General features: G+C 54.6%; 3 protein-coding genes across 6 annotated transcripts; 1 reads left to right on the top strand and 2 right to left on the bottom strand.

Moving 5' to 3' along the window:
• Window positions 1–2,721: 2,721 nt before the first annotated feature.
• On the bottom strand, window positions 2,722–4,104 carry KBTBD13 (kelch repeat and BTB domain containing 13). The gene has a single exon (XM_072871486.1). The coding sequence runs from the start codon at window positions 4,102–4,104 to the stop codon at window positions 2,722–2,724; it is 1,383 nt and encodes a 460-aa protein (XP_072727587.1).
• Window positions 4,105–5,748: 1,644 nt separating this feature from the next.
• Window positions 5,749–10,723, top strand: RASL12 (RAS like family 12). 2 transcript variants are annotated; one of them, XM_072871057.1, is made up of 6 exons: window positions 5,749–5,790; window positions 6,659–6,775; window positions 6,876–6,932; window positions 8,086–8,159; window positions 8,253–8,443; window positions 9,291–10,723. In XM_072871057.1, exons 2-6 carry the CDS (start codon window positions 6,667–6,669, stop codon window positions 9,673–9,675), a joined length of 816 nt encoding a protein of 271 aa, XP_072727158.1. In that variant the 5' UTR covers window positions 5,749–5,790; window positions 6,659–6,666; the 3' UTR covers window positions 9,676–10,723. The 2 variants fall into 2 exon arrangements, with proteins under 2 accessions (XP_072727158.1, XP_072727157.1); XM_072871056.1 differs by lacking the exon at window positions 5,749–5,790 and adding an exon at window positions 6,271–6,398.
• Window positions 10,653–23,506, bottom strand: SLC51B (SLC51 subunit beta). Of its 3 annotated transcripts, none has more exons than XM_072871052.1 (8): window positions 22,459–23,506; window positions 21,740–21,958; window positions 18,910–19,118; window positions 15,125–15,225; window positions 13,575–13,955; window positions 13,128–13,271; window positions 12,184–12,274; window positions 10,653–11,350 (listed from the first exon to the last, which is right to left on the bottom strand). In XM_072871052.1, the coding sequence occupies exons 4-8, from the start codon at window positions 15,162–15,164 to the stop codon at window positions 11,146–11,148; spliced, it is 861 nt and encodes a 286-aa protein (XP_072727153.1). In that variant the 5' UTR covers window positions 15,165–15,225; window positions 18,910–19,118; window positions 21,740–21,958; window positions 22,459–23,506; the 3' UTR covers window positions 10,653–11,145. The 3 variants fall into 3 exon arrangements, with proteins under 3 accessions (XP_072727153.1, XP_072727156.1, XP_072727154.1); XM_072871055.1 differs by having other exon boundaries at window positions 21,740–21,955; window positions 22,459–22,508; XM_072871053.1 differs by lacking the exon at window positions 22,459–23,506 and having other exon boundaries at window positions 21,740–22,173.
• Window positions 23,507–23,560: the final 54 nt, after the last annotated feature.

Raw genomic sequence — 23,560 nt, 5'->3', positions numbered from 1 at the left:
GGTGCCAAACACCAGCAGGACGGTACAGCCCTCCGTGGCCGCCTTCATCCCCGCCTGGATGCAACGAGGAAACTTGGCATCTAGGTCTTGGGGGACTTGACCCGTCCATACCCAAGGATGCTTTATACCTTCTATTTTTTAATGGCACTGAAAAGGAAAATGTGGCACCTTGTATGGCCAAGGGAGATATTTATGGGGAGCTCACAGGCTCTTCTTGGAGCTCCCAGCCCTGTTTTTCCTCCAGCTTTCCCTTGGTTATACAAGCTTTTATTTTTGATACGGCCCTTATAAGGCAAGTCCATTCTACAGACAGCTTTTCATTACGTTCATCCTTGCCAAGATGATGTCACCTTAAAAAAGAAACTTGCAAAAGGTTAAACTGTGATTAGATAGATCGCTTTGCCTCGAACTGTAATCTTTGGCGGGGTAAACACCATGAAGATTGAAAGGGGAAGATAATGGTGCTGTGCTGGTGCCAGTAATGCGTTACGTTGAGGGCTAAATTCTGGTGGAGCGAAGCACATTTGCAGCGTCGTGCCCACTCACTGTGCAAAGGCTGAGCAGCCTCTTGCTGTCGTTAGAGATTTGCTTGGTCCTGGCTCATCATTTTTTCCCCCCTGCTTGCAGAGGTAAGAACTGTATCTTTTTTCCTCCCTGTGCACCTGAAATTACCTTGTGTTAAAAGTAACAAAAGGTCTGGATTGATGGATGCAAGCAGTTGCTCCTCTCCTGGGAGCATCCATGCCACTCTCAACAGCGCCTGCCAAGACCTGCTCTTTGCCCCAGGTGCTACGCTTAAAATCTTAAAACCTTTTGCATTTTGTTGGCAAATACCTTTGTAAACCCCCAAACTGTCAAAAAAACAGCGTGTGAAGGTCGGGGGAGAGGTTGTATCGCTTGGTGATTTCAGAGCTGAAGGGAAGGGGAGAGCCTGCCAAGTTCAGCTGTCCCGGGTTAGCCACAGGAGCCTGTCATAAATATTTTAGTAAGAGAATTATTTTAACTTTATTTTAATGGAGGGTTTAAGCTGTTTGTTCAACTTAAAATGATTTTAAAGCAGTGTGCTTCCATGTGCTGCTTTCAGTTAGGGGAAGACAGCGTGAAATGTTAATTGGCTTCGTCTAGGAAGGGAACAAGGATTTGACTTGATGGGCTTTCTGCTAACAGTCTGCCCGAGGATAGCAACACTGCTCAGCTAATGCAGCGCGGCGTGGAGCTGGGTGAGGTCCACCAGTGTCCCCTGCCTCCCCCGTGCCACCATCAGACCTGCATCATCCGTGCCATCATCCCGGGGGTGACAGCGGGGTGGTGGCCTGGCCGAGTGGCAGAGGGCAAATGGGGACAAGGCTCATCAAGCGCTTTTCAATCTGGACATGGATGCGAGCTGGGGTTTTCTTGTGTGTTTTTGTTTGTGGTTGTGTTGCGTGGGTTTTTTTCTCAAATGCGGGAACTGTTTTGGAAATGCTGAGAACTTGGCGAGGGTCAGCAGCGGAGGTATTTGAGGCATCCCAGCTGGTATTCCCTTCCGCTCCGTCTCGGCTGGGACGGCACGGGCAGCCCAAAGCCCCACGGATGGGAAACTAGCTGAGCCATGGTTTGGGTTTGCTGCTGCCCTGGTCCCCGCAGGTCTCCCAGCAGCGCTGCGGTCGCAAAGGGGAGCTCTACCTTCTCCAGCCGTCCCCAGAGCTGGTGTTGAGGGTTTGATGCTAGGGGATGGTATCTCATGAGAATGGTTCATCTGGTTACGGAGCTCTGCTAACGGAGAAGACCTCTGCAAGCCTGGCATCGCCGTGCAATGGTGGTACTCTCTCCTCTCTTTCCCTTTTTGCACCCTTTTGTATTTCCAAGGCTTGCCATGTCCTAAAAAGACCCTGTCTTGGCTCAAATGAGCCTCCGATGAGCGCCAGCACTTGCCACCCCGTTGGGTCTGTGCTGGGGCTTGGCAGATGAGCCTGGAGGAGACGATAGCTGGCTAACGCACTCGGTGGGGTGATGGATGGTTCCCGAGTCCCAGAAACCCCTCAGTGCATTAAGCACCCGATGCCCAGGAGATGTTTTCCTTCACCCTCCCATCTCCCCTCTCCTCTCCTCCTCCCAGGACCCGGCTGCAGCCGGGAGCGGTTGTGGAGACCTCCCCGGGGAGCGCGGGGCTGTGTGGGAACTGCGCTCCCACGTACGGCTCTGAAACGGAGCCGCAGCTGAAAAAGCTTTCAGCGGGCAGGAGCGAGCCTTGACGTGGATCCCTGTTAGGAGGTATTTTCCTTCAGAAGAGGGGGGGGGAAAAACCAAACCCTAAGAGTAATGAAAAACACAGGGGTTTTCATAGCTTTCCTTTTAATTCCAGGATATAACGCAGATTTCCCATTGGAGCAGAGAGGAGGTGGGATGCTGCACACCTTCAGAGTGTGGTCAAAATAAGTAAACCCCATGTTTGCATCTCTTTGGTATCTGTCCTCTGCAGAAGCCACAAAGCCCTGCATGCAGTTGGCTCGTGAGCCCACGTCTGGTCGGACTTTGCACACAGTGCAGGCAGAGGCAGGCAGCAGCTGCCTGCAGCCCCTTTCCCTCTGGCAGGGTCTAGCGTCACCTCCAAGGTCCAACGTGACACGTCCGTGGACCTGAGCACGTCTCCGCGAAGGAGGAGAGGAGCCCAGGGGAGCGGCGGGTGCAGAGCCGAGGCCACGTGCAAGGAGAGCATCCCGACGTGGGACGGGGGGCCACCTACGTTGCAACGTCGTGGTCGCGCCTTGGCAGCCGCAGGAGGAAGGTCTGCAGGGAGCCGCTGCGCGGGAAGCCCGCCCGCTCCTTCTTGAACTTCCAGGTCTCCTCTTCCACGGAGTAGAGGAGCGTCAGCATCTTGTTGACCGTGTAGACGGTGTCACCCCTGATGACGGCGGTGAAGAGGGCTCCTTTGCTGTTCAGGAACTGCCCGGGCAGGGCAGTCCACTGCCGTGATGTCAGGTTGAAGCAGTCGATGACACAACGCAAGAAGTCATCCGAGGGGCCGTTGCGCATGATGTAGAGGTTGTCACGGTGGGCCACCATGCAATGCCCGTAGCTCTGGTGCCGCTTGAGCTCAGTGACGGGAAGCCATGCGTCTTGCTGGGTCTCATACTCATAGATGACGGTGGTGTCCAGTGGCTTCCACAAGCAGATGAAGATCTGCCCCATGGCTTGGGCGCAGGGTGCCGCCGCGCTTGGCTGTGGCAGGTCGGAGACAAACGTCCAGGTGCTGGAGGCCACGTCATACCTCTCCACGGACTTCAGGGAGATCTTCTCGTACTCCCCACCGATGGCGTAGAGGTAGCCCTCGTGGCCCACCAGCCTGACGTCATAGCGCAGCTGATGAGGGCTGGGGAACTCGCTCCAGGTGTTGGCATCGGCGTCGTAGCAGAAGCTGCTCTCCACCACCTGCTTGCTGGCCCCGTAGACGCCACCCACGATGTAGATCTTATTATCCATGGTCGCCATGCCAGCTAGGAACGTGCTGGCACTCAGCGGCAGGCAGGAGAGGGTCCTCCATGTGTTGGTCTCCTCGTCCAGGTAGCAGACAGTCCTGGAGAGGTCCTCCAGGAACTCAAAGGTGGGCGTGTGGGCTCCTACCGCCACGAAGGTGCTGGGCAGGAGGGTCTCCACGTAGGCCAGCAGGTCGGCGGAGAGGCAGTCCAGGTACTCCTCCAGCTCGGCGTAGCTGTCCCTGATGTAGAGCGCGGCACAGTGGAAGAGGTCCAGGAGACCGAATATGGCAGCAGCTTGGTACAGCAGGATGCAGTTGTCAGAGTTGATGGAGTGGATCAGGTACTTGGCCAAGGGCTTCACCTGCAGGAAAGCGGCACACTCGACCGCCTGGAAGGTCTCCTCGCTGCCGAGGATGGGCCTCTCACCTGCCAGCACCCGCAGCATGACGAAGAACCCGGCCGCGCTCAGCTCCCCCAGCCCGATCTCCTCCTGCGTGCTCTCCTTCATGCCCGAGCGGAAGAGGGCACGGAAGTACTCGCTGCTCTCCACCAGCAAGGTCTTCTCCACCCAGAACGACTGCTCCTCCACCCGGATACGTACCCTCTCTGGGGGCCCTGCCTGGGAGCCTTCCTCCTCCGGGGTCATCCTCACCCAGGGGCTCAGTGGCTCTCGGCGGGGGGAGCAGCACTCGATGCTCCTCCGTGCCGTGTCCCGGTGCAGCCCCCTCCTGCCTCCACCACCCTTTTGATGCCTTTGCTGCCCGGCGGCCGCCACGCTGCTGCCTTGTAATATAAATACCTTCGGCTAAAGATAGCCGAGCTCGTGACTGGGGCCTTTCAAAGGCATCCGCCGAGCTCAGCTGCCCACCCAAAACACAGGCAGGGCTCCGGCGTCACCGGCCGGCGCGGTTCACGGCGGAGGTGCCCGGCTCTATCCCAGCTCGTCCCATGAAGGATGCTCGGCCGCCCCGGGGGAGACGGGTTTCACTCTCCCCGCTCTCACGCATCCTCCTTGCGATGCCCTAAAGGGACGGTCCCCACCCCGGGGAGGGCAACAAGTTTGTGTGGCTGGGAAGAGCATGTTGCTGCACTATTATTTTTTTTTCCCTTATAAAAGTGGGGTTTACGGCTGCAGGGAGGTAACTGACGTCAGCAAATCTCTGCGCCGTCCAGCCCGGCCGTGGGAAAGGGGCTTTGCCACCCCCTGAACGTGGCCACGGGCAGGGATAGACCTTCACAGGGCCATTCCCTTTGCGACCCTCCCCAGGAGGCATGGAGCAAGCTGGGCAACATCCATCCCTGGCGCAGGGAGTCGTAAACCAGCCTGTGCTTCATCTGGGGATCCCGTGGTGAGAAAAACCAAGTGCAGCAAACCCCTTCTCTCCGCAAAAGTCCTCTCCGGCCGCAGGGCTCGCCCCGCTCCCCTGTAACGCCTGGCCACGGGCAGAGACAACCCTCCCGCACGCCTCGTGTAGAGGTTGACGGTGAAGAAGAGTGGTATTCGTGGCACGTTGCTCGTTTGTGTGCTATTCGCAGCTTTTTCTGGCTAGAAATCCCATTTTGCCTCTGCCGCGGGGTGCCAAGGAGGGCCAGCAACGGGGCCCCCGCTGCCCCCCATCGCCACCTGCAGCTGGTCTTTATTTTTGATGCATAATTTAATCCAAGCAGCGTAACGATGCATAATTTAATCCACTTTGCCAAAGGTATATTTTTTCCTCCCTCCTTAGCCCCTCATCCCAGCAGTCGGGAGCTGCCGGGGCACTGCGTGACGGCAAAGCCACTGCCCCAGGATCGTGGCCCCGGCAGGTTCCCCAGAAAATCTCAGTTTAGGGGAGAAGGTGAAAGCTTTGCGCTTGTGTTACTGTCATCGATCCGGCTTAAAATACCGCATTTAGCTCCGATTGCTTTTAAGCATCCTTGACCTGTCTCCAAAGGGGGTCTGGGGGTCGGGGGTCCGGAGGGGCTCTGCTTCCTGCAGGGGAGCGATCCCCATCCTCCCCATCCTCCCCATGCCTGGGGCTTGCAGGGACTTCCACGCTCCCAGACTATTTTGGGAGGGTTTAAAAATATCCTCCCTGCGTTAACGGGCAACAATCCCAACGGCGCAGCAGCCCCGCACTGCCGCGGAGCGGCTTTTGCCCCCCAGCCCTGGCTATGGTCCCCCGCAGCAACCCCTTGGGGCCGGCCTGGGGGCCGTATCCTGCGGGCCTGGGCGCTGAGTCCCATCCCAAATGGCTGCGATCGCCATGACAACGCTGACTTCAGCCTCCGCCACCTCCTCGGGCTCTGAGCCCGCTGGGTGCTGGCTGATGGCTCGGTGCGGGCAGCAGCGGTGAGTACTCCCCGTGCTCCCCTTTTCCCCCTCGGGATCGCGCCTTTTGGGTGGGAAAAGGGTTGGTTTTTTTACCCCTGCGAACTCTCTGCCAGCAGCAGAAGGTGTCTGTGCTTCAACGGGCTGGGCAAGCGGTGGACAGGAGGGTGGCTGTGCTGGCAGCGTCGCTCCGGGTGCCGCTGCTGCCCGTGGGAGGTGTAATGAGTGCGCCGGCCTCAGCCGGGGCGGCAGGACCGGGCTTTCGCTTGCCGGGGGTCGCCGAGGTGCGGGGGACAGGGGCGAGGCGGCCGCCGGGCGCAGGTCCGGCGGGTTTGGGGGCCGGGGGGGTCCCTGCCCGAGGCCCCGGGAGCTCGGGGGACCGGCGTGGGCCCTGCCGGGGGACCGGCCTCGGGGCGGCCGGGGCAGCGTGTCCAGCCCGGCGCCGGCGCGGCCGCTTTCCTTACAAGGAGCTCGGCCGGGGCCGAGCGGCGGGAGCTGCGCTCGCCTCCGCCTGCCTCATTCATCGGCAGCCCCGGCGGCGGAGGGGCCGCTGCTCCCCGGCCCCGGCCCGGCCCCGGCCCCGGCGCACCCCGGCGAGCCCCGCGGCCCCTCCGGCGGCGGGTTGGAAGGTGGGAGGCCGCGTTTCTCTTCTCTTTCTGGGGGCGGAGGTGGGGGGGGGTGGAGGGCTGGGGGGTGCTCCCCGCCTTTGCTCGGGCGGGGTGCCGGCCGCCCGGGCTCCGGGGTGCGGATGGAGGAGAGCGGAGCCCCCTCCCCGGTGCCGCTGAGCGCCCCCCCCCCCCCCGCCGGGGCACCCCACGGGCCGGGCGGCGAGAAGGTCCCCACGCGGCGTGGCAGTGGGTGCCCCACGGCCCCCCGCTCTCTCCCGCAGGACGGAGGATGTCCTCGATGTTCAGCAAACCCCGACCCGGTGGCGAGCGGCCGCCCCAGAGCCCCCTCGCCGAGTGCAACGTGGCCATCCTGGGGTGCCGAGGGGCCGGCAAGTCAGGTGAGTCCGACGCCCCGCTGCCACGGGGATGGCCGGGCATGGGGGGGTGCCGATGCCGTGGGGGGACGCCCGCCTCACCCACCTCTTTCACCTCCTGCAGCCCTGACCGTGAAGTTTCTAACCAAGAGGTTCATAAGCGAATATGATCCCAACTTGGGTAAGATGCTTTCTCCGCGGGTGTTTCCCCCCGGTTGTCCCCCATGAGCTCCCACGGAGCATCATTCCCATCTCCCGTGTTTCTACAAATGCGGTATTTAAGGGGGGGGGAAAAACCACAAACCAAAAAACCCACCACCCAAAATTACATGAAAAACAACGGAAGGGCTGGATTTGACCCAAATCCGCCTGTAAAAACAGAGGTGAAAGCAGCGCTCTCTCCACGGGCATGTCCCACGGGGGGACGTTGGCTCCTTGCATCGCCCCAAAGAAACTGAAAGCTGAATTATTGGGGGTCCTTGGGGAGCATCTCGTGCCTCCTGCTTGCTCCTGGGGCTGTTGGGCAGGGAAGGGCTGGGGCAGGGAGTGAGGGCCGCAGGGCGGGCGGCCCGGGGGCTGCGCCGTGCAGCGAGTGGTTCTGGGCATTTTTTTTTTTCCACTCGTTTGAGTAATTAATAACTATTTTCCTAGGCCTGACTCCAGGGCGCAGGGAAGAACTGTAAATGATTTGTTGGGGACATTAGAGAGATATGGACCTTGTCCAGGAACTGACTCCAGCCCCTAATAACTCAGCAGCTCTTAGGAAAGAAGGATAAATCCTTTCCTCCTCAGATCTTTTTTGGGAATGTGGTTTCATCTTCCCACGTCAAAACCTTTCCGAAACGCATCTGTTAGGACCCGGCTAGGAGAAGGGATCTTCCTCCCAGGGGAACGGCTGAGCGGCTCTCCCTGCCTGCCCTCCTCCCAAAAGAAAGGGGTGCTCCTTTTGCCTGATTTATCGGGAAACAGCCCCGGTGTCAAGCCCCCAGCTCGCTTTATCTTACCAGGTCGTGGCATTTAGATAAGGCCTCAGCCCCGGGTGCAGGAATGGCCGCGCTGGGCTCCTTCCCCTCCCTCCTTCTCCCGTGGGAGCCCACGCTTGCGGCATGCAGGGAGAAATAACTGCTCCCAGCTGGGCTTGCCCAGCAGCATCACCGCCAGTCCCCCAAAGTACTGTTGTCTCAGGAAGAAGCGAGGTGGGAGGCGTCGGCGGAGGATGCTCCTCATCAGGGGATGAGTTTTTTCCATGGTGCTCCAAGCATCCAGGGCTTTGCTTGGCTTTGGAGAAGACAAGACACCCCAGCCCGTCCTCACAAGCACCCTTCTCCTTGCAGAGGACACCTATGCCTCGGAGGAGCTGGTGGACCAGCAGCCCGTGCTGCTGAAGGTGATGGACACCGCCGACCAGGTGAGGCACCAGGGCACCGCTGGTGCCAAACGCCCGGCGTGACCTGGCTGGACCGCGGCTGGACCACGGCTCAGCCGCTCCTCTCGCCCCCAGGACGGCCCCGGGAACTGCGAGCGCTACCTGCGCTGGGCCAGCGCCTTCCTCGTCGTCTACAGCATCGACGACAGGAAGAGCTTCGAGGGCTGCCAGCGCTACCTGGAGGTCCTCGCCCTGCACGCGAGGGGCTGCCAGCGCCGCTGTCCCGTGCTCCTGCTGGGCAACAAGCTGGACATGGAGCAGTACAGGTATCGGGCGCGGGGCAAGGCTGTCCTTTTCCAGTGGGGGAGAGCTCACAGATCACTCCCCCGTCCCTCCGGCTGGGACGCAAACACCAAATCTTATTTTTTTGGTGGTTATTTCCACGCCTGTCGGTATTCGCTATGTCCTCCCACATCTCTGAGGTTCCTGCTCTCCTGCCCGGGGGACGATGTGTTTATTTTGAGCCCGTTGGTATTTTCAGTGGGATGTTTTTCGGCTGCGTGGTAAGGCAGCGTCACCGTCCCCGGGCAGGGCTTGAGCCCGCTCCAGCTCCTTGCTCCCCTCTGGATGTGCCCTTTCCCTGGATCCCTTTCTCACCCTGTCCCCGCTGCCAGGACTGGATGTCCCCGGTGTGTTTTTCTGGCCTTTTGTGCCGCTCTGGGGCCGTGCTGAGTGTTGGTCCCACGGCTCCTTGAGTCACGCGTGTTGCTGAACCCTCCTGTGCATTGCTGAACCCCCTCCGTGCTCCCAGCACGGAGGCTTCCCCCTCCCCAAGGCAGGGACCTGCCTCGTCTCCTCCCCGCTTCCCAGTGCGCTGCCATCGCATCCAGCCCCCTGCGTCCCTGGCACGCGTCCCTGGCACGGGAGGTTGCGTGACTCCCCAGGCACCCGTGCAGCCCGTTGCTCTGGGATTTTGGGAGAGGCAAAACTCTTTTGGACTCACGTCCCCTGCTTGTCCCAGGAGGGGGGACGAGCGGGTGCTGCCCCGGTGCTCACCGGGAAGCAGGCGTGGGATGCAGGGTCCGTTGCTCCCCGCCTGCACCCCTTGCTCCCCTTTTCGGGTGGTTGCAGCACCCCAAGGGATGCTGCACCCGTCCCCTCTGCTCCCGCCAGGCAGGTGCCCGCAGCCGAAGGGACGTCCCTGGCGAGCAGGTTCAGGTGCCTCTTCTACGAGGTGTCGGCGTGCCAGGACTTCGCCGGGGTGCAGCACGTCTTCCACGAAGCCGTGCGGGAGGTGCGGCGCCAGGCGGAGCAGAGCCTGCCCATCCGGCCGCTCTTCATCACCGAGGAGCATCCCTGCCCGCCGGTGGCCACGCCGGTCGCCCTGCCCACCCACCACGGCTTGGCCAGCTGCACCTTCAACACCCTCTCCACCGTCAACTACAAGGAGATCCCCTCGGTGGCCCAGGCCAAGCTGGTCACCGTCAAGTCCTCGCGGGCTCAGAGCAAGAGGAAAGCTCCCACACTCACCTTGCTGAAAGGTTTCAAGATATTTTAGGACGTGTCCCTGCGGGCTGCGGAGGGGGTGGCGAGAGACCCCTGTCCCTCCGGCTCCACAAGGGCTGAGACCATCTGCGACGGACTCACGGGCACCGCAGCTGCCACTGGCGGACGGTGGCCCCGGTCTCCGTGCCGGGGCAAAGCCCGTGGTGACAATTCGGTGAGCAGACGGGGTGCCGAGAGTCCAAAATCGGCCGTGGCATCACTCTGCCTGCCCCTGCCCCGGCTCTCGTCCCCCCTGGCTGAGCGCTGCTGCGGTGTTTGCGCCCCATCCTGCCACCGGCACCGGGGCCAGCCAGGCTTTCCGTGCGGATCCGGGCAGTTCCTGGAGCAGCCGGAGCCACGGGCACCACCGGGAGGGCGAGGGTCGTCCCCAGGGCCCCCCAGCCGGCTTGGGCACCTGGCGCTCAGCGATGGGAGCCCAGGAAAGGGGGAATTAATCATTAATCAAGCATGGAGGCACCCATCTCATTCGTCTCACTGCTCCCCTGACCGAGCAATAAGTAGGAGGAATTTTTATTTTTTTTTAATCCAAGCGAGAAAGGTGCAGATATTGTTTCACCCTACTAAAGGCCTCAGGTGTCCCCACATCGAAATAAGTCATACCAAAATAGCTGGGTTTTTTTAATCAACTTTTTACGCTATAGTGTTCCTTTTCAAAGGCTTTGCAAGGAGAGATGCTTCACCGATGAGGACAGGGTCTGAATAGCCTTTGTTTAAAAGACTGATGGATTTCCAAAAATGTTTTAAATTATTTCATGGCTTCTACGTGTGCCCAGTGAAGGGCGTGAAGGGAATGCAAAAGCAGACCAGGCTCTACCTGTGCCCAAGCCGGGGCCAAGGGCTGTGCGTTCGGCTTCCTTGGCTGTATCAGGTTCAGTGTGCTGCTTCCCCCTGGAGTTGCAGTTACTCTGCAGAGTAAAATATCCACATGTATATTTGTACATATATACATATATATATATATATATGACCTTACTGATAGAGAGAGAGATTCAATATGGGATTTTGATCCACCACTTTGGAAAGTATTTTAATAAAGACGATTTCGGAAAAGAACAAAAGTGCCTCTGCTTCAGTGCAGCTGTTTTCCTGATGGGATGTGATGGCGTGTTCCCTGGCTGACCACGGGAAAAGCCTCCCGCGCCGGCTCGGCTCCCACCCGTTTGCAGCGGAGGCAAGCGGCATCTGAGGGAGGGGGCGAAGCTGGCGTGGGAGAGAAGGCTGGAGGCAGCCGAGCGCAGCGGGTGCAGACCAGCCAGCCGGGAGCTGAAACGGGGGAGGCTCAGCTTTGCCTTGAGTCCAGAGCTACTTCTGCTGGTGCAGCTCTGCTGCTTTCTTGTTTTACTCTCTTTTGCTTCCCCAGGCTAAACTGCATTTTTAAACTTCCATCACTATGAACCGAGACATTCTGATACATTCCTTAGGGCCTAAACGGTTTGACTTCAGCTGCTGTTATACGGCACCTTCAGATCTCTGTGTACAGAGACGTGAAGGTCCCGTCCTTCCACTGGACCACCACTTCTCCTGATCTCTCATCCTGCGGCACCGGCTCCTCCCTTCTCAGTTCGGCCGGGCTGTATTCCTGCACAGGCTTCAGGGCTTGCTTGGCTTCCAGCTCAGCCTGCTGGGCGGTTTGCACTGCTTCTCTATACATGTAGATCTTCCTTCTCCTGCAGGGAAGGCATAAAAAGGAAATGCGGAGTGAAGCAGTGAGCCCAGCCCGCACCTGCGGGCAGGCGTCTACCCCCAGCGATGGTTACATCCATCTCTTCGCACCTTGGCCCCGGGAACACATGAGGTGCTTACGGGCAAACCCTGCCGGCTGCGCTGTGTCATGTAAGTGGTCTGAAGTGTTTGAGTACAAACAGCCACGGGGTTTACACTCGGAGAACACACAGCGCACCACATCGCCCAAAGCGAGGCAGTGACGCCCAGCAAGCCAGCGTTAAAATGAAAGCACGGCAGACTTGTAACATTAACTCTTTTTCTCTCATTTTAAGATGAAAGCTCTGACCCAGATGTAAGTTTTCTTGCTGGGAAGAACCCCTCCTCAGCTGCAGGGTTGCTGTGCAGCGGTATGGCCCAGGGGAACATTGTGGGAATGCAGACGGAGAAAGGCTGGGGAGTCCTGCTCCAGAGCCCCTGTGTGGCCCTGTACTCATGGGAGAGCACCTCACAGCACACATTTAACATCACTTCCCTCCAACAGCCCCGTTGGGCTGGGCAAAACTGTTGCAGATGCTTTACCAGTGAGGATCCAGGGCCCGGAGAAGTGAAGTGGCTCGTTCCAAGTGACACACGAGGAGAGCAGGGAGTCAGGCAAGGTTTTACAATGAAGCACAGTGCAAAGGGAGTTTGTCTTTGCTCTTCTCCCAATGGGGCTTGTTCCTGCCCTGCATCTCAGCGTGCTGCCCTGCCTTGCCAAACCCATGTGTCTGTCTGCCTGGGGGGGGTCTCAGCACACCACCACACACCAAAAGACCCCCAAATTTTCCTGACTCACCTGTTTTGCACAATGTTAATGGCCAGGAGGACAAGACCCAAAATCATGGCCACGAAGGAAAGCACAAGGACGGAGTAATTCCATGTCGACGCTGGGGGGAAGCACGGAGAGGCAGCATTAGCATGCACAAAGCAGTGTGGCCGGCAGAGCCCGGCCAAGCATTTCCTGAGGATACCCAAGCTCAGAGTGTCATGGCTTGGCTGCAGGATGAGGGCAGAGGTGCTGGTGTCCAGCTCAGCACTCAGAGCAGAGCACCCAGGTCACGTTTTTGGGGATAAGCTCAGGCAACTCTCGCTCCCTGGGCAGGAGACTTAACTGCTTTCTGCCTCTCACAGCCCCCCGCCTTGGGCTCTGGCTCTCTCACGCTGACCACATCTGCCTCACATGGCTTTTCAACCTTGCCTGAGAGCTGGCAGCGGCTGTGCCAGAAGGTGGGAGCAAGGCTGAGAGCTGCAGCATCCCGCCATGAGCACTGCTAGAAGGGCCTCTCTGCTCTGCAGCCTTTCTTGCACCTGCCACACTCAGGCAGGTAGATTTTGCCTTCGAACACCTGCTGGGGTGTGCAGCACAGACGGCAGCAGATGCTCCGTCCTTGATTTTTGTGGCTTTGAAGTTGATCCTCGGAGCGTTGACCTGCTCGTATCGATCTGCTCCCTCCACCCTGCTAAGATCACTGGTCATCCCAGACCTTTGCTCTCTTGCAGGCTATGCCTGGAAAGAGGCTCAACTCCGCTCTGGGAGGAGGCACTATCTCAGCAAAGCCTCATGCCTGTCTTCACCCATGGCATGCTTCTCCTGGAGGTGAGACTACGGGTTTCTATATCTGGGGTAAATCACCTCCTTGGGTAATTCCCTCAGGCATCTCCATTAGGCAGGAGGGTTAACAGCCAAGGACTGTGTATCTCCATTTCAACTCTCAACCCAGGAATGCCAATGGGACTTACATTCTTCTGTGCGGAAGAACCAGAGCAGCTCCTCCAGCTTTTCTTGATCTATACCCAGTGCAAGGGTCGCATTGTCTTCTGAGTAGTCATACACGTGTGTGCTGGCAAGGGCTGCAAAGAAGTACCCGTCTTGCTCTGCCTCGGCTGTGGAGGAAAAGAGCAGAAAGATGCAACGGTCACTCACTGCAATACTTCGGGCCAGAAATGGCCTTCCCCTTGGCTCCCAGGGTTGCCCAGCGCATCCCTCCAAGCAGGGAGAACACAGCCGTGAGGGCACAGCCTTATCTCATACACCGAGAAGTGGAGAGCATTTCTGGCTCTCAATGCAGATCCCGTTATGGTGGGGCACCCAGGGTTGGAAAGACCCCAGGACACTGCCTGTGCCTTTCCACATTCCCCAGCAGCCTGTGTGCATGTACCACTGGTCCCCGACTGTGTGGCACTTACCTGCTCTCTCCTCACACACGCTCCTGTCTGCAACATCTTGCCATTGGGCCTTCGGGCCTCTCATGTCACTGAGAGTGACTCCTTTCCTGTTTGCCACCAGGTAAACAGCCTCTGGGCTCCTGCCCAGAGGAGAGAGCAGAGAATTCGAGCAGTTCCAGCTCGTGTAGCCCGCGCTGCCGCAGAGACTTGTCTGCACTCTGTTGGCCCCCACCACGGAGAGGCAGCTCTGCGTGCCGTGATTCATCAAAGAATCACCTTGCCAAGACCAGTCCTGGAAATCTGACTCTGGATTACAGTCCTCCAGCAGTAAATTCCCGTTCTTCGGGCTGGCTTGTAAACACAGCTTGACTTTAGCATTTTTCATCAGAAAAGCTTCAGTGCCTGCAAAGAAACCGGCATATGAGTGTGGCCACTCCCTAAGCACAGGACATATATGCACACAGAATGTATAGGGCAGATGGGAATGACACCTAGTTCTGGAACTGGAAATCAGCATCAGGCAAAAGGCATTCAAGAGGAAAACTGCCTCCAGTCCAGCTTCTCTCTGCTAGGGCTTGCTGGGCTCATAGCTGAGCTTTCCCTAACCCACGCTTCTCAGCAAACATGGCTCAAGCTTGTCGTTTTGGGTGGGTCCTGGGAAGGTCAGCTAGACTTGCCCTTGTGACTAGGGCTGAGCTCTGTATCACGCTCTATCCATAGCTGTTCCCCAGAGAAGAGATGACTGTAAGTTCCTCTCCTAGACTTGAGCTCTGCTGGGCCCCTTGGTGTGCTGGCTGGTGCCAGCCCCCAGCACTGTGCAGCCTGGCCCATGCTTAACCCCTTCCTGCTGATTCTGGGAGGTGTCTCTCGGTGTGTTCCAAGAGGCAGAGGAGGCTCGGACCCTTTGGTGAGCCTCACTGCTGGCTTAGCCTTTGCCTCTGGGGACAGACACCCTGATGTCCTGCTCCAGCTGGATGAACTAGGAACTGCCTCCAATGTCTCTGTTTCTGGGAAACCAGAGGGGGGAAGGGTTTGGGGCTCAGGTCTTTCTAGTTCTGCTGTCTAACCTTAAAATGTCAGGTGGAACATGCCTCTGCACAGCGCAGGTGCAGATAGTCCCAACAGACATTAATATTGGGTTTAAAAAAATAAAATCTCCGTAAGTCAGGTGTCTTCCTAGGTGTTGAAGAGATTGCAACAGTGCTGTGACCACAGGCTTAGGGTGCAACTTTCTCCATGGTTGAGCCAGGCTGCTGCTGGTGTATACTGAGGAAAATGGGCCCATGGAGAGGAAGAAACTGTATTTCCAGAAAGTTAAGTTCTTTAATGCATGCCTTTGCCATAATACTATCTGTATGTGTTTGCTCTCAGACAGTGAACCGTTCATAACTTCATACAACAATGCTGGAAACTCTTGCACGTGTACATCCAGCTCCTGCGAACCTGCCCTGCAGACAATGTCATCTTGTAACCCCTGCTGAGCCTGGTGTGGGTGAGAGCCTGTGAAGAGACACGGCCTCAGCACGTGACCTACTTTACCCATGCTACTATCCTCTAAGCTAAGCCTCTACCTTGCAGCAGGAAAAATGGGATTATCCAGAAGAACTTCATATTTGTATGTGCAGCTGGGATGGATCACGCCTTCCCCAGTGTTTCTTCGGTGTGCAGATGCCTGGGAAAGAGAGAGAGCCGAGAGGTGAGGGACAACCTTGCAGCGTTGTCTGCTAGCTCCTGCTGTGCGGTGCTGCTGGTTTTACCAGTGGGAGCCCTGAAGTTATAGGCGTTATTGCTCAGAGGGACTGGATACAGCAGGCCAGCATGTTTCTCCTCTGTGGTCTACAGCAGACGAAAGAAGACAAAAGCACAAGTAGAAGTGATGGTCTTTTAAATGACTCTGCACTCATGCTGATTCCCCTCCTTGCTCCAGCTCTGTATTCAGAGAGGGGACCTGATATACCCTGGCAGCTGTGGCATCTGTGGCATCTGTTTTCTTCTGTGAACGTGAGTCTGAGCTGCCAGGACAGGGTGCGGACATCCTGGGAGCCATTGAGGTGATAGCAGAGTGGGTCTGGCACAGGGTCTGCTGCCTGAGGTTGGACCCCTTGCTTAGGTGACCCCATGAAGATGCGAGCTCGGCTGCTGAGAGCAGCCCAACTAACCTCGCTGCTTCCCTCCTCGCTCCCTTGCCACAATCCTTAAAGAATACATACTTTGTGGACAGTGACTACCTGCTGCCAATCCATGGTGTGGAGATGAGGAAGTGAAGGGCTCGGCTCCAAGAGGAGGAAAAGCCGGCTTGCCATTGAGGCAAAGGTATCTCCCATTCTTCAGGGAAGCAGAAAGCTCCTCCTTGACCTTTAGTCCCTCATTTGTCAGTGGCATCAATCCCGCTTTTATGGCTGCTTGTCCAACTCGGTTCTTCAGCCTCCTCTGGAAGGACCTGACCTGAGCAGAGGGTTCCCGTCTGCCCACTGTGAGTTACTTTGAGATGGTTAGGTGGCTCTCCCCAGCCCACTGCTCTGCCACTGCTCACTGGCCTCATCTGAACCGTCACCCGCTCACAGGTGAATGACACCACAACACACACGCGTCCCTCAGACACGCTGGCCCCACAGGCCATTAATTATTATATGAAGACTTAGACTTTTACAACCGGCTGATACTCTCAACTTTTACCCGCCTTTGCAGTGTGGCCTGGCACTGTCTGAAACTGTTCCCTGGAAATCGCTCACGAGCACGTTCCACCATGCCAGGCGTGTCAACAACGCTGCTGCTGACTCCTCAGGGAAGCATTTGTCCTATCGGTTATAGACCTAATGATTGCTACTATCTTCCCCCCCCTTCTCAATGTCTTCACAATTCAAAGTTCACATTTTATAGCCAACCAGGCATGCAGGCTTGCTCCCTGCTGCCAGAAAACCACCTGTTAGCAATCCTTTGAGGATGGGGCTCTGAAATACGTGGTCCACTTCGACTCTATTTCAGAATATATGGGGTAAAGTTGCTCCCTGCAGTTAGGTATGCCAATTACCTTACCATCCAGGTAAGCTTTAGCTTATTCACACAGATCACTCCTCAGAAAGGAGGAAATAAAGTCTTGGTGCCAATAAAATCAAGTTACAAGTCTGCTACACCCTAACAAGAAGTGCCACTTGAATGTGTTAAATCTTGCTGTGCAAGGCTTCTGTCTAATCATTTGCTTGAACAGGGGTATTTGACATGCATGTTGCTGATTTTCTCCCAAGGTGTTTCATAACTTGCGGGCCACCTCTTGGCATCCGCACTAAAGCTGCCATGCACAGCAGGGATGCTAGAAAGCTGCTAGAAACACTTCACTACTTCATAAAGTAGTGACTGCCAAATCTCCCCCAGACGTGGCAGGCCGGAAGTACAATACAGTAACAGAGTGGATATTTATCGTGCATTAACAGGAAATTTAGGTAAAAGACTTTAAGGGAAACCCCTGTTATTTTAAAGATCTTTTACATCTACATCAAGCTGACCAAACTAGTTTGGAAGTTTCATTCATCAAAGCTACAGAACAAAGTGTTCTCAGGCCAGTGTATCTACGCCAGTGGAGAGCCTGAGCAGGATCCAGAACACTGCCTGCACCACCAGTTTGCCCAGTAAGGAAACAGTGAGTCCCACAGTTGGGCTGGACATGCTCTGGAGAGTTTGGATCTTCCAGCCTGAAGGAGAGATTTTTAAAGTCATCTCCTCCAGCTTCCCCCACACAGCTGCTCTGCCCCGCTGCCCACATCCCGGCGTGGGTGAGCACTGCTCCACCAAACAAGATGAGAGAGCGTGGGTGATGTCTTCACTATTGCTCCCTTGCCCACACGTTTCAGCAGTCACTCTGGCTGCTGTTGGATGGGGACGAGCCCTCAGATCCAGGCCTCTGACAACTCTAAGCTGTGGACTTTGGTCTCCTAGTCCTCTGCAGACACCCAAGACCCTTCTGAGGTTGCTTCCCAGCTCAGGTACAACACGGGGAACTCAAATGAGAGAAAGCTCATGCATTTTAACCTTTTACGGAAGGAGGTAGAAAGAACAAAGAGGCCAGCGCCTCTCAAGGAAACATTTTACCTGTGTTATTTTGAATTTATATTTACACCTGAACAATTTTGTAATTTTTTTGGTTTTGCAAATGAGATTTTTACATCAAAAGCTGCAAAATTTGCATGCTGTGCATACTTCAGGGGCAAAGAGTCACTTGTCAATGCTGTCCCAAATCCTCTTGTTCAAAATGAGGATCTGTGGACTTTGGTGGCATCCTATGAAATCTAAAGAAAGTACAGAAAAATGGCAAGTGACTGATTTTTGCTCTACATATTGATCCCAGCACTTAAGTGGTAAAATCCTTCCTCATGATGGAAGCCTTTGGAGATAGGAGACCCACCACATGCACAAGGCAGAGCTGAGGGATCGGTGCTCTAAAGGTTGGCATAACCTGGGGAGGGGCCTGTCCCGTGCAGGAACATGCACGTGCCCAGCTGCATGGAGACTCTTCCCAGCCAGGGCACAGCATACAGTGCTGTGAAACCACCATGTGCTTTGTATGTTGGGTTTTATCAGGTCTAATACTTGAGGCTGCTTACCAAGCCAGATGTTGCCCTCACTCTGCAAATGAGAAGTCTTTGAGATACTTACTACATCAATATAAGTAAAGATGGGGAGAAAAAGTCTTCTGGAAAGACTATCAAGCACAGCTTCTGTTAAGATGATAATGTCCCTCTGGACACTCTACTCACTACACAATATGGGGCAATGCATGTATAATGTCCCAGTCTTTGTACAATAGTCTCCTCTTGTCATAGTCTCCTCACCAGAGACTCTCTCTGGTGGTTATCTTATCTTAACTGATGGTGTTAAAATGCATCAGTTATTCCAAATATATTATAAAAGTGGGATGCCCTGTCTTTGGGGTTCATACAGGATATACAACGGCACACCACGGAGATACAAATGGATGGGTTGGTTTATAAAGGTACATTAAGGACCAAGTTCAATTAAAGAAACACAAGAAAAATGTTTAATATTTAAAATACTAAAGCAAGAAGGCAGTCTGTACTATTTTTTAACCTTTGTAAAGTCAAAAGTTAAAGAGCAAATCTGAGTTATATTAAATATTTCCCTTTGACTGCTTTCCAGACTGCTTATATGCAGGAGTTATCCCAGCCTGCTTCTCCCTTGACATTCAGTCTCTCCTTAAACAGGTCATACAGCCTTTGCTTAAAATTTCCAAGGATCCGAGCTTTCTAACTGAAATAAATAAATAAGCCTTTCTTTACAGACAGCTATAAATTAACCCACCAGCTAGTGCACCAGGAATGTCCATTAATCTCTGCTAACTCACCAGAAACACGCAGCTCCCAGCAGAGAGGACGCTACATTTCTTCTTTAAGCCCTGCCATCTGAAGACGTCTCCTCCGAGCACCCGTCAGCGCCTTACTACGGTGACAAGGTTGCCTTTGCTCCTACTGTCAGTATGCTACGAGCTGTGATTCATTCTGCTCCCGAGTCATGTGTGAAGGCCAGTCCAACAGGTGAGGTTCACTCCAGCCCCTGAAAAAAACACACCTCTTTAGTGTGTCCATTTACAGCATGGGGTGAACGACCTTTCCCCAAAGAATGAACTGCAGGAACTTCCAGTTTATTTGCTCAAGCTATTGGCATAATCAGTACTAAAAGAACACGTCAAGTAGAATGACACTCAGTAATAAGTTACCCTGGGGTTAAAATAAATGATAATGTTCACTCTGCCTGGCTCGGTCCTCACTGCATAAAGGAAGCATGTCCTGATAAAGCAGATATTAGCCCTTTTTTTTCAGTGAATGGTCATTCTAAGGCTCTCAGAGCATCTTACAAGAGCGACTGACTTTGCAGGCAAAGCACAAAGGACTCATCAGAGATTTTGCCATCCCTGTTTCACAGGTACTGGCAACGGAGTTGGCTAAGTCAATAGGCTACTAAGAGGCTTTGCAGCGTCACAAGGCTGATGTGCTGCCTTTTTGTGCCAGCCGCATTTGGAAAGGAGGACTCCTCCTCTCTGAGCTATCTGATCCATGGATGGAGCTGCATACTACAAAGCAAGCTAGATACCTCTCAGTGATGGGCTTGGAGCACACAACTAGCACTGGTGAGCTTAAGCTTAATTGGAGATGGGCACAGCCCCCTTATGTTCGTCCTGTTCTCAGTGTTTTGCAGCTTGAAATAAAGCGTCTTTGGCATTGAAGCCATGTTCCAGTGTGATTAATCCTTTGAATCCCACCTCACATCCGACTCAGAGCTTCCTCTGGCTGCCCCTGTGAAATTTCACCCAGCAGACACGCATACTCCTCAGACTGTTGGGGAGATGTTTTACTGTTCAGCATCAGCCTGGCAGTGATCAGATGGGAGCTCTCACTCAGAAACGCATTCTCCGGGAAACAAGATCTCTCTGCTGGGGGAGGCAGGTCAAGCCGGGACATCACACCACACTATAAATTGTACTGTCTTTCCTCCTCATTTCGAGTCGGATCATTTAAAAAGTGCCATCACACTAGGGGATGCTTTTCTACAGTGTCCTTGTGACCCTTCCATTGCCAGAGAAGGGGTAGAGTGACAGGCCAACAAGCAGTCTCACAAGCTACACAACCAAATCCTCTGGCTCGCTGCCTTTGAGAAAGGTGCAAAGAAAATGCCTGGCACCTGTAGTGCAGTCTCTGAGCGGAGGGAGGGAGACACTAGCCATGGTGAAGAGGTGACTGTAATAGGAGGAGGGTGACTGCAAAGCCCCAGAAGGTCCCTTTTCATCCCAATTTCCTACATGGCTTGATTTATGTATCTATATTTTAATTAAAAAAAACATTTTCCCCAACTGCTGTGTGGAAGATGATGGTATAACCCACGTTTCCCTAAACCGAAATCTCTGAAACCAGGTGGAGAAACCTGATCAGAGGAGACAGGCACTCTGCAGCCCCTGGGAAGTCACGGGCACCTCTGCAGCTCCGCAGAGGCCGTCTGGGTCCCGTCCCGCCTTCGGGCTGTTTGCAGAGAAGGTGTCCGACAGCTCCTCCCGTACAGGAGACCCCCAAAGCCCTACTGCAGCCCTTGCAAGTCCAATGTCCCACAGCCAGTGGGGAAGTGATGGGCTACCTCCGCTTGCCTCCCCAGGGTGGAGCGGCGTGGGTCAGGGACAAACACTAGTGCACCAGCAAAGCAGTTCCTATTTCACCCCCCCACACCCCCCCAAAATAGTGTCAAGATGCAGGGAGGTGGCTGAGATGCCTTTAGGACACAGCGTGATGTACATGGAAATAAAACCAGTTTCCCACTGGTTAGAGTTGGTCCTCGTGCCCAGTAATCCTCTCCTTCCCCAGAGGACCGTGAACACACTCAGGAGCAATCTCTTCAGCAATGGCTGTGAGTGTTTTATTTCATATTTCCCTTGACAGCACTGGCACTCTTTAACGGGAGATATCTTTTTACTTCTTGGAGACACTTTCAGTGTCTTTGGCTAGGAAGCAAAGTGGAGATAGGACATTGATTTGTGTTCTGCTTCCTCCTTGGATTTGTCTTCACTACTCTTAGGAAGAAGTTGTCTGACCTTGGCTTTTTAATTCTGCTTATCTTTTTTGATCCCTTCTGTGTCTTTGACCCGAAATGCCTGGTTACAGAATAACTAAACATTCAGGGTTGGATTTTTTTTTTTTCCATGTACAAAAGCAGAGTTCAAATGCAGCAGGAAAGTAAGATTTGTGAGGGGGGTTTTTTTGGTGAAATAATCAGATTGTTGCTTTCATTCCACTGAAAAAAAAATTAAATTGAAATAAATCTTCAGTTAAAACTAATGTACACTGTGTCCAAGGCATAATACTAAATAATAGCTGTAATCCATTTGAACTGTACAGTTGTATCAGAGCTGAGGATTATTTACTTGGGAGCAAGTATACTGGAGTGAATTTAAGTCCACTTCATAAACTCACTGCAAATGAAAGATTAATTACTTCATGTGTGAGTCTGGCAAAAACTCAGCACTGAGTTTCAGTATTTCCAGGAGCCTCAACTACTGCCAGAACTGAGAATCCGTCTCCAGGGTTTAAGCCCCCTGATGAGCAGCAGGTGAAGCTCCGCACACAGTGCCGATGTGCCGCTGACACATTCAATGCCTCCCATGCCGGAGCACACCAGTGAAATTAACCCACCTGGAAATTAACACCGAGCAGCAGCCGGATGCCGGGTTCAAATTCGCAGCTTTTGGGTGGCATTTGGGCCATCCAGACACGCACGGTATGTCCCTGGCCTTTCTGAAGTGCTGGTGATAAATCCAGGGTTTCACCCAAGACCTCAGAGAGCTGGTATTTGCCGGCACGACACAGGACGTCTCCTTCCAGCCTGCCTTCCAGTAATTGCGCTGTCTGCTTCTGGAAACCATGAGTATTTTTCAGCATCTGAGATATTATGTGGTCATATTTTTTCAGTATCTGAGATAAGTGGTCAAATTACACGCCGTGTAGAACACTCCTTCCTCTCTTTTGGTGCATGATACCCGTTAACTGCCTGTAATCGCTCAGTTACTGTGCAACAACTAATTGTTCCCCGTTTACCAGCTCTGTACTATCTATGGTAAGACAGACTGCTCGCCTGCCCTTCTCCCCACGTCCGCTTTCCAAGATGAACTACGCTGGTTGCTTTAACCTCTTCTCAAGCAGAAGCCATTCCTTCATCCTTGCTACCCTCTTGTTTATCTTTTTATTTTTTACCATATCGTTTCATCTACACACCCCCAGATGAGGCGGCTGGAACTGAAGAGTGTCCTGCGTGCGACTAAACTGAGGATTTCCATGGAGCTCCCCATGTAATAGAGAATTAAGTTTTCTGGAGCAATTGATTTTTATGTACTGATTCTCAGATAGGAAATTACCTCAGTATTTGGTAGCGTATTCTCCTTTTCTCAGGGTGGAGGAATGTAAGCACCTCAGTTACGATGGCCTGACTAATTTTTTTTTACCTATAACAGCACTTTCTCGTTAGTTTTTGCCTGAGAGAAGCAAGCCCTAATGATGGGCAAAACAGACATGAAAAAGGGAATGAATATGCACAGCGCCGCTTAGCGTGGCACAAAATTTCACTTCCCTTGGTGATCCTTCCCTCGTGTTCCCGTCTGACATAAATTCTGTCATCCAAGTAATTTACATGTTTTCACTGGCATATAGGAAACGTTTCCAGATTCTCACATTGGGTGTTCTAGAAATTCCTAGCACCAAAGACTGCAGGGTATACTGTGATTTAGAGGCGTAGGGAATTTGTGTATGTAATTTACATTAAATGAAAAGCTACACAAACAAACCACCTTCCCATGGGGGAAAAGAATGTTCTTAGTAGAATGATAAAATATCTTCCTTCTCATGTTATGGGAGAAGATAGCTCTTTGACGTGGTTATTCTGACCCCACAGTTTACAAGAAAACATTCTTTAAATTATAATCACTGTTAAAACAAAGCTGTCCGCAGAGGCAGACACAGAAATTAGCTTTTCAAACGCTGCATCGGAGCCAGCAGAAAATCAGTGGCTGCGGTGTCAACACCCCTTTCTGCCCCGACATTCCTCCGCGTTATCTTCGCACTGAGGCAGAGCGGCCAATTTACGGCCATGAGGGCCGGGGTTACGGGTCCACCGCCACGGGAGACGCTCGCTCGGGCAGCACCGACGCTGTGGAGAGACAGAAGCCAGGGCTGGAGGCCCCGCATCCCAGACCGGGGCTGAGGCAGAGGCCTGGCTGCGCTCCCTGCAGACCGCTCGCCTTTCCCTCGGCGTGGTGCTACCGCCGCGGGGCCGGGCGGCCCGGGAAGCGCTGCCCGCGGGGTAACACGCTGCCCTGAAGCGGAGCTGGGAGCGTTGCTCCGGGCCAGCCCTGCCTGTGGCTCCCGGCCGCCCCGCACCAAGATGGCGCCACCGGCACCTCGGCCTGAGGGGCGGCCGCGCGACAGCCCTCGCCCCGCCCCGAGGGGGGCTCCGCGCGCTTG

The sequence above is a fragment of the Ciconia boyciana genome, chromosome 8 (genome assembly GCF_034638445.1).
Source record: "Ciconia boyciana chromosome 8, ASM3463844v1, whole genome shotgun sequence".
In the NCBI taxonomy this organism is placed as follows: Eukaryota; Metazoa; Chordata; class Aves; order Ciconiiformes; family Ciconiidae; genus Ciconia; species Ciconia boyciana.
This window is presented reverse-complemented; position numbering and strand designations above follow the sequence as displayed.

Coding starts and splice junctions, on each gene's coding strand:
- SLC51B (XM_072871052.1), bottom strand. CDS start 15,164: ATGAAGTTCTTCTGGATAATCCCATTTTTCCTGCTGCAAG. Junction 13,956..15,124: donor CCCATTTTTCCTGCTGCAAG/GTAGAGGCTTAG, acceptor GTTTCTTTGCAG/GCACTGAAGCTTTTCTGATG. Junction 11,351..12,183: donor ATTAACATTGTGCAAAACAG/GTGAGTCAGGAA, acceptor CCTTCCCTGCAG/GAGAAGGAAGATCTACATGT.
- KBTBD13 (XM_072871486.1), bottom strand. CDS start 4,104: ATGACCCCGGAGGAGGAAGGCTCCCAGGCAGGGCCCCCAGAGAGGGTA.
- RASL12 (XM_072871057.1), top strand. CDS start 6,667: ATGTCCTCGATGTTCAGCAAACCCCGACCCGGTGGCGAGCGGCCGCCC. Junction 6,776..6,875: donor CCGAGGGGCCGGCAAGTCAG/GTGAGTCCGACG, acceptor CACCTCCTGCAG/CCCTGACCGTGAAGTTTCTA. Junction 8,444..9,290: donor CTGGACATGGAGCAGTACAG/GTATCGGGCGCG, acceptor TGCTCCCGCCAG/GCAGGTGCCCGCAGCCGAAG.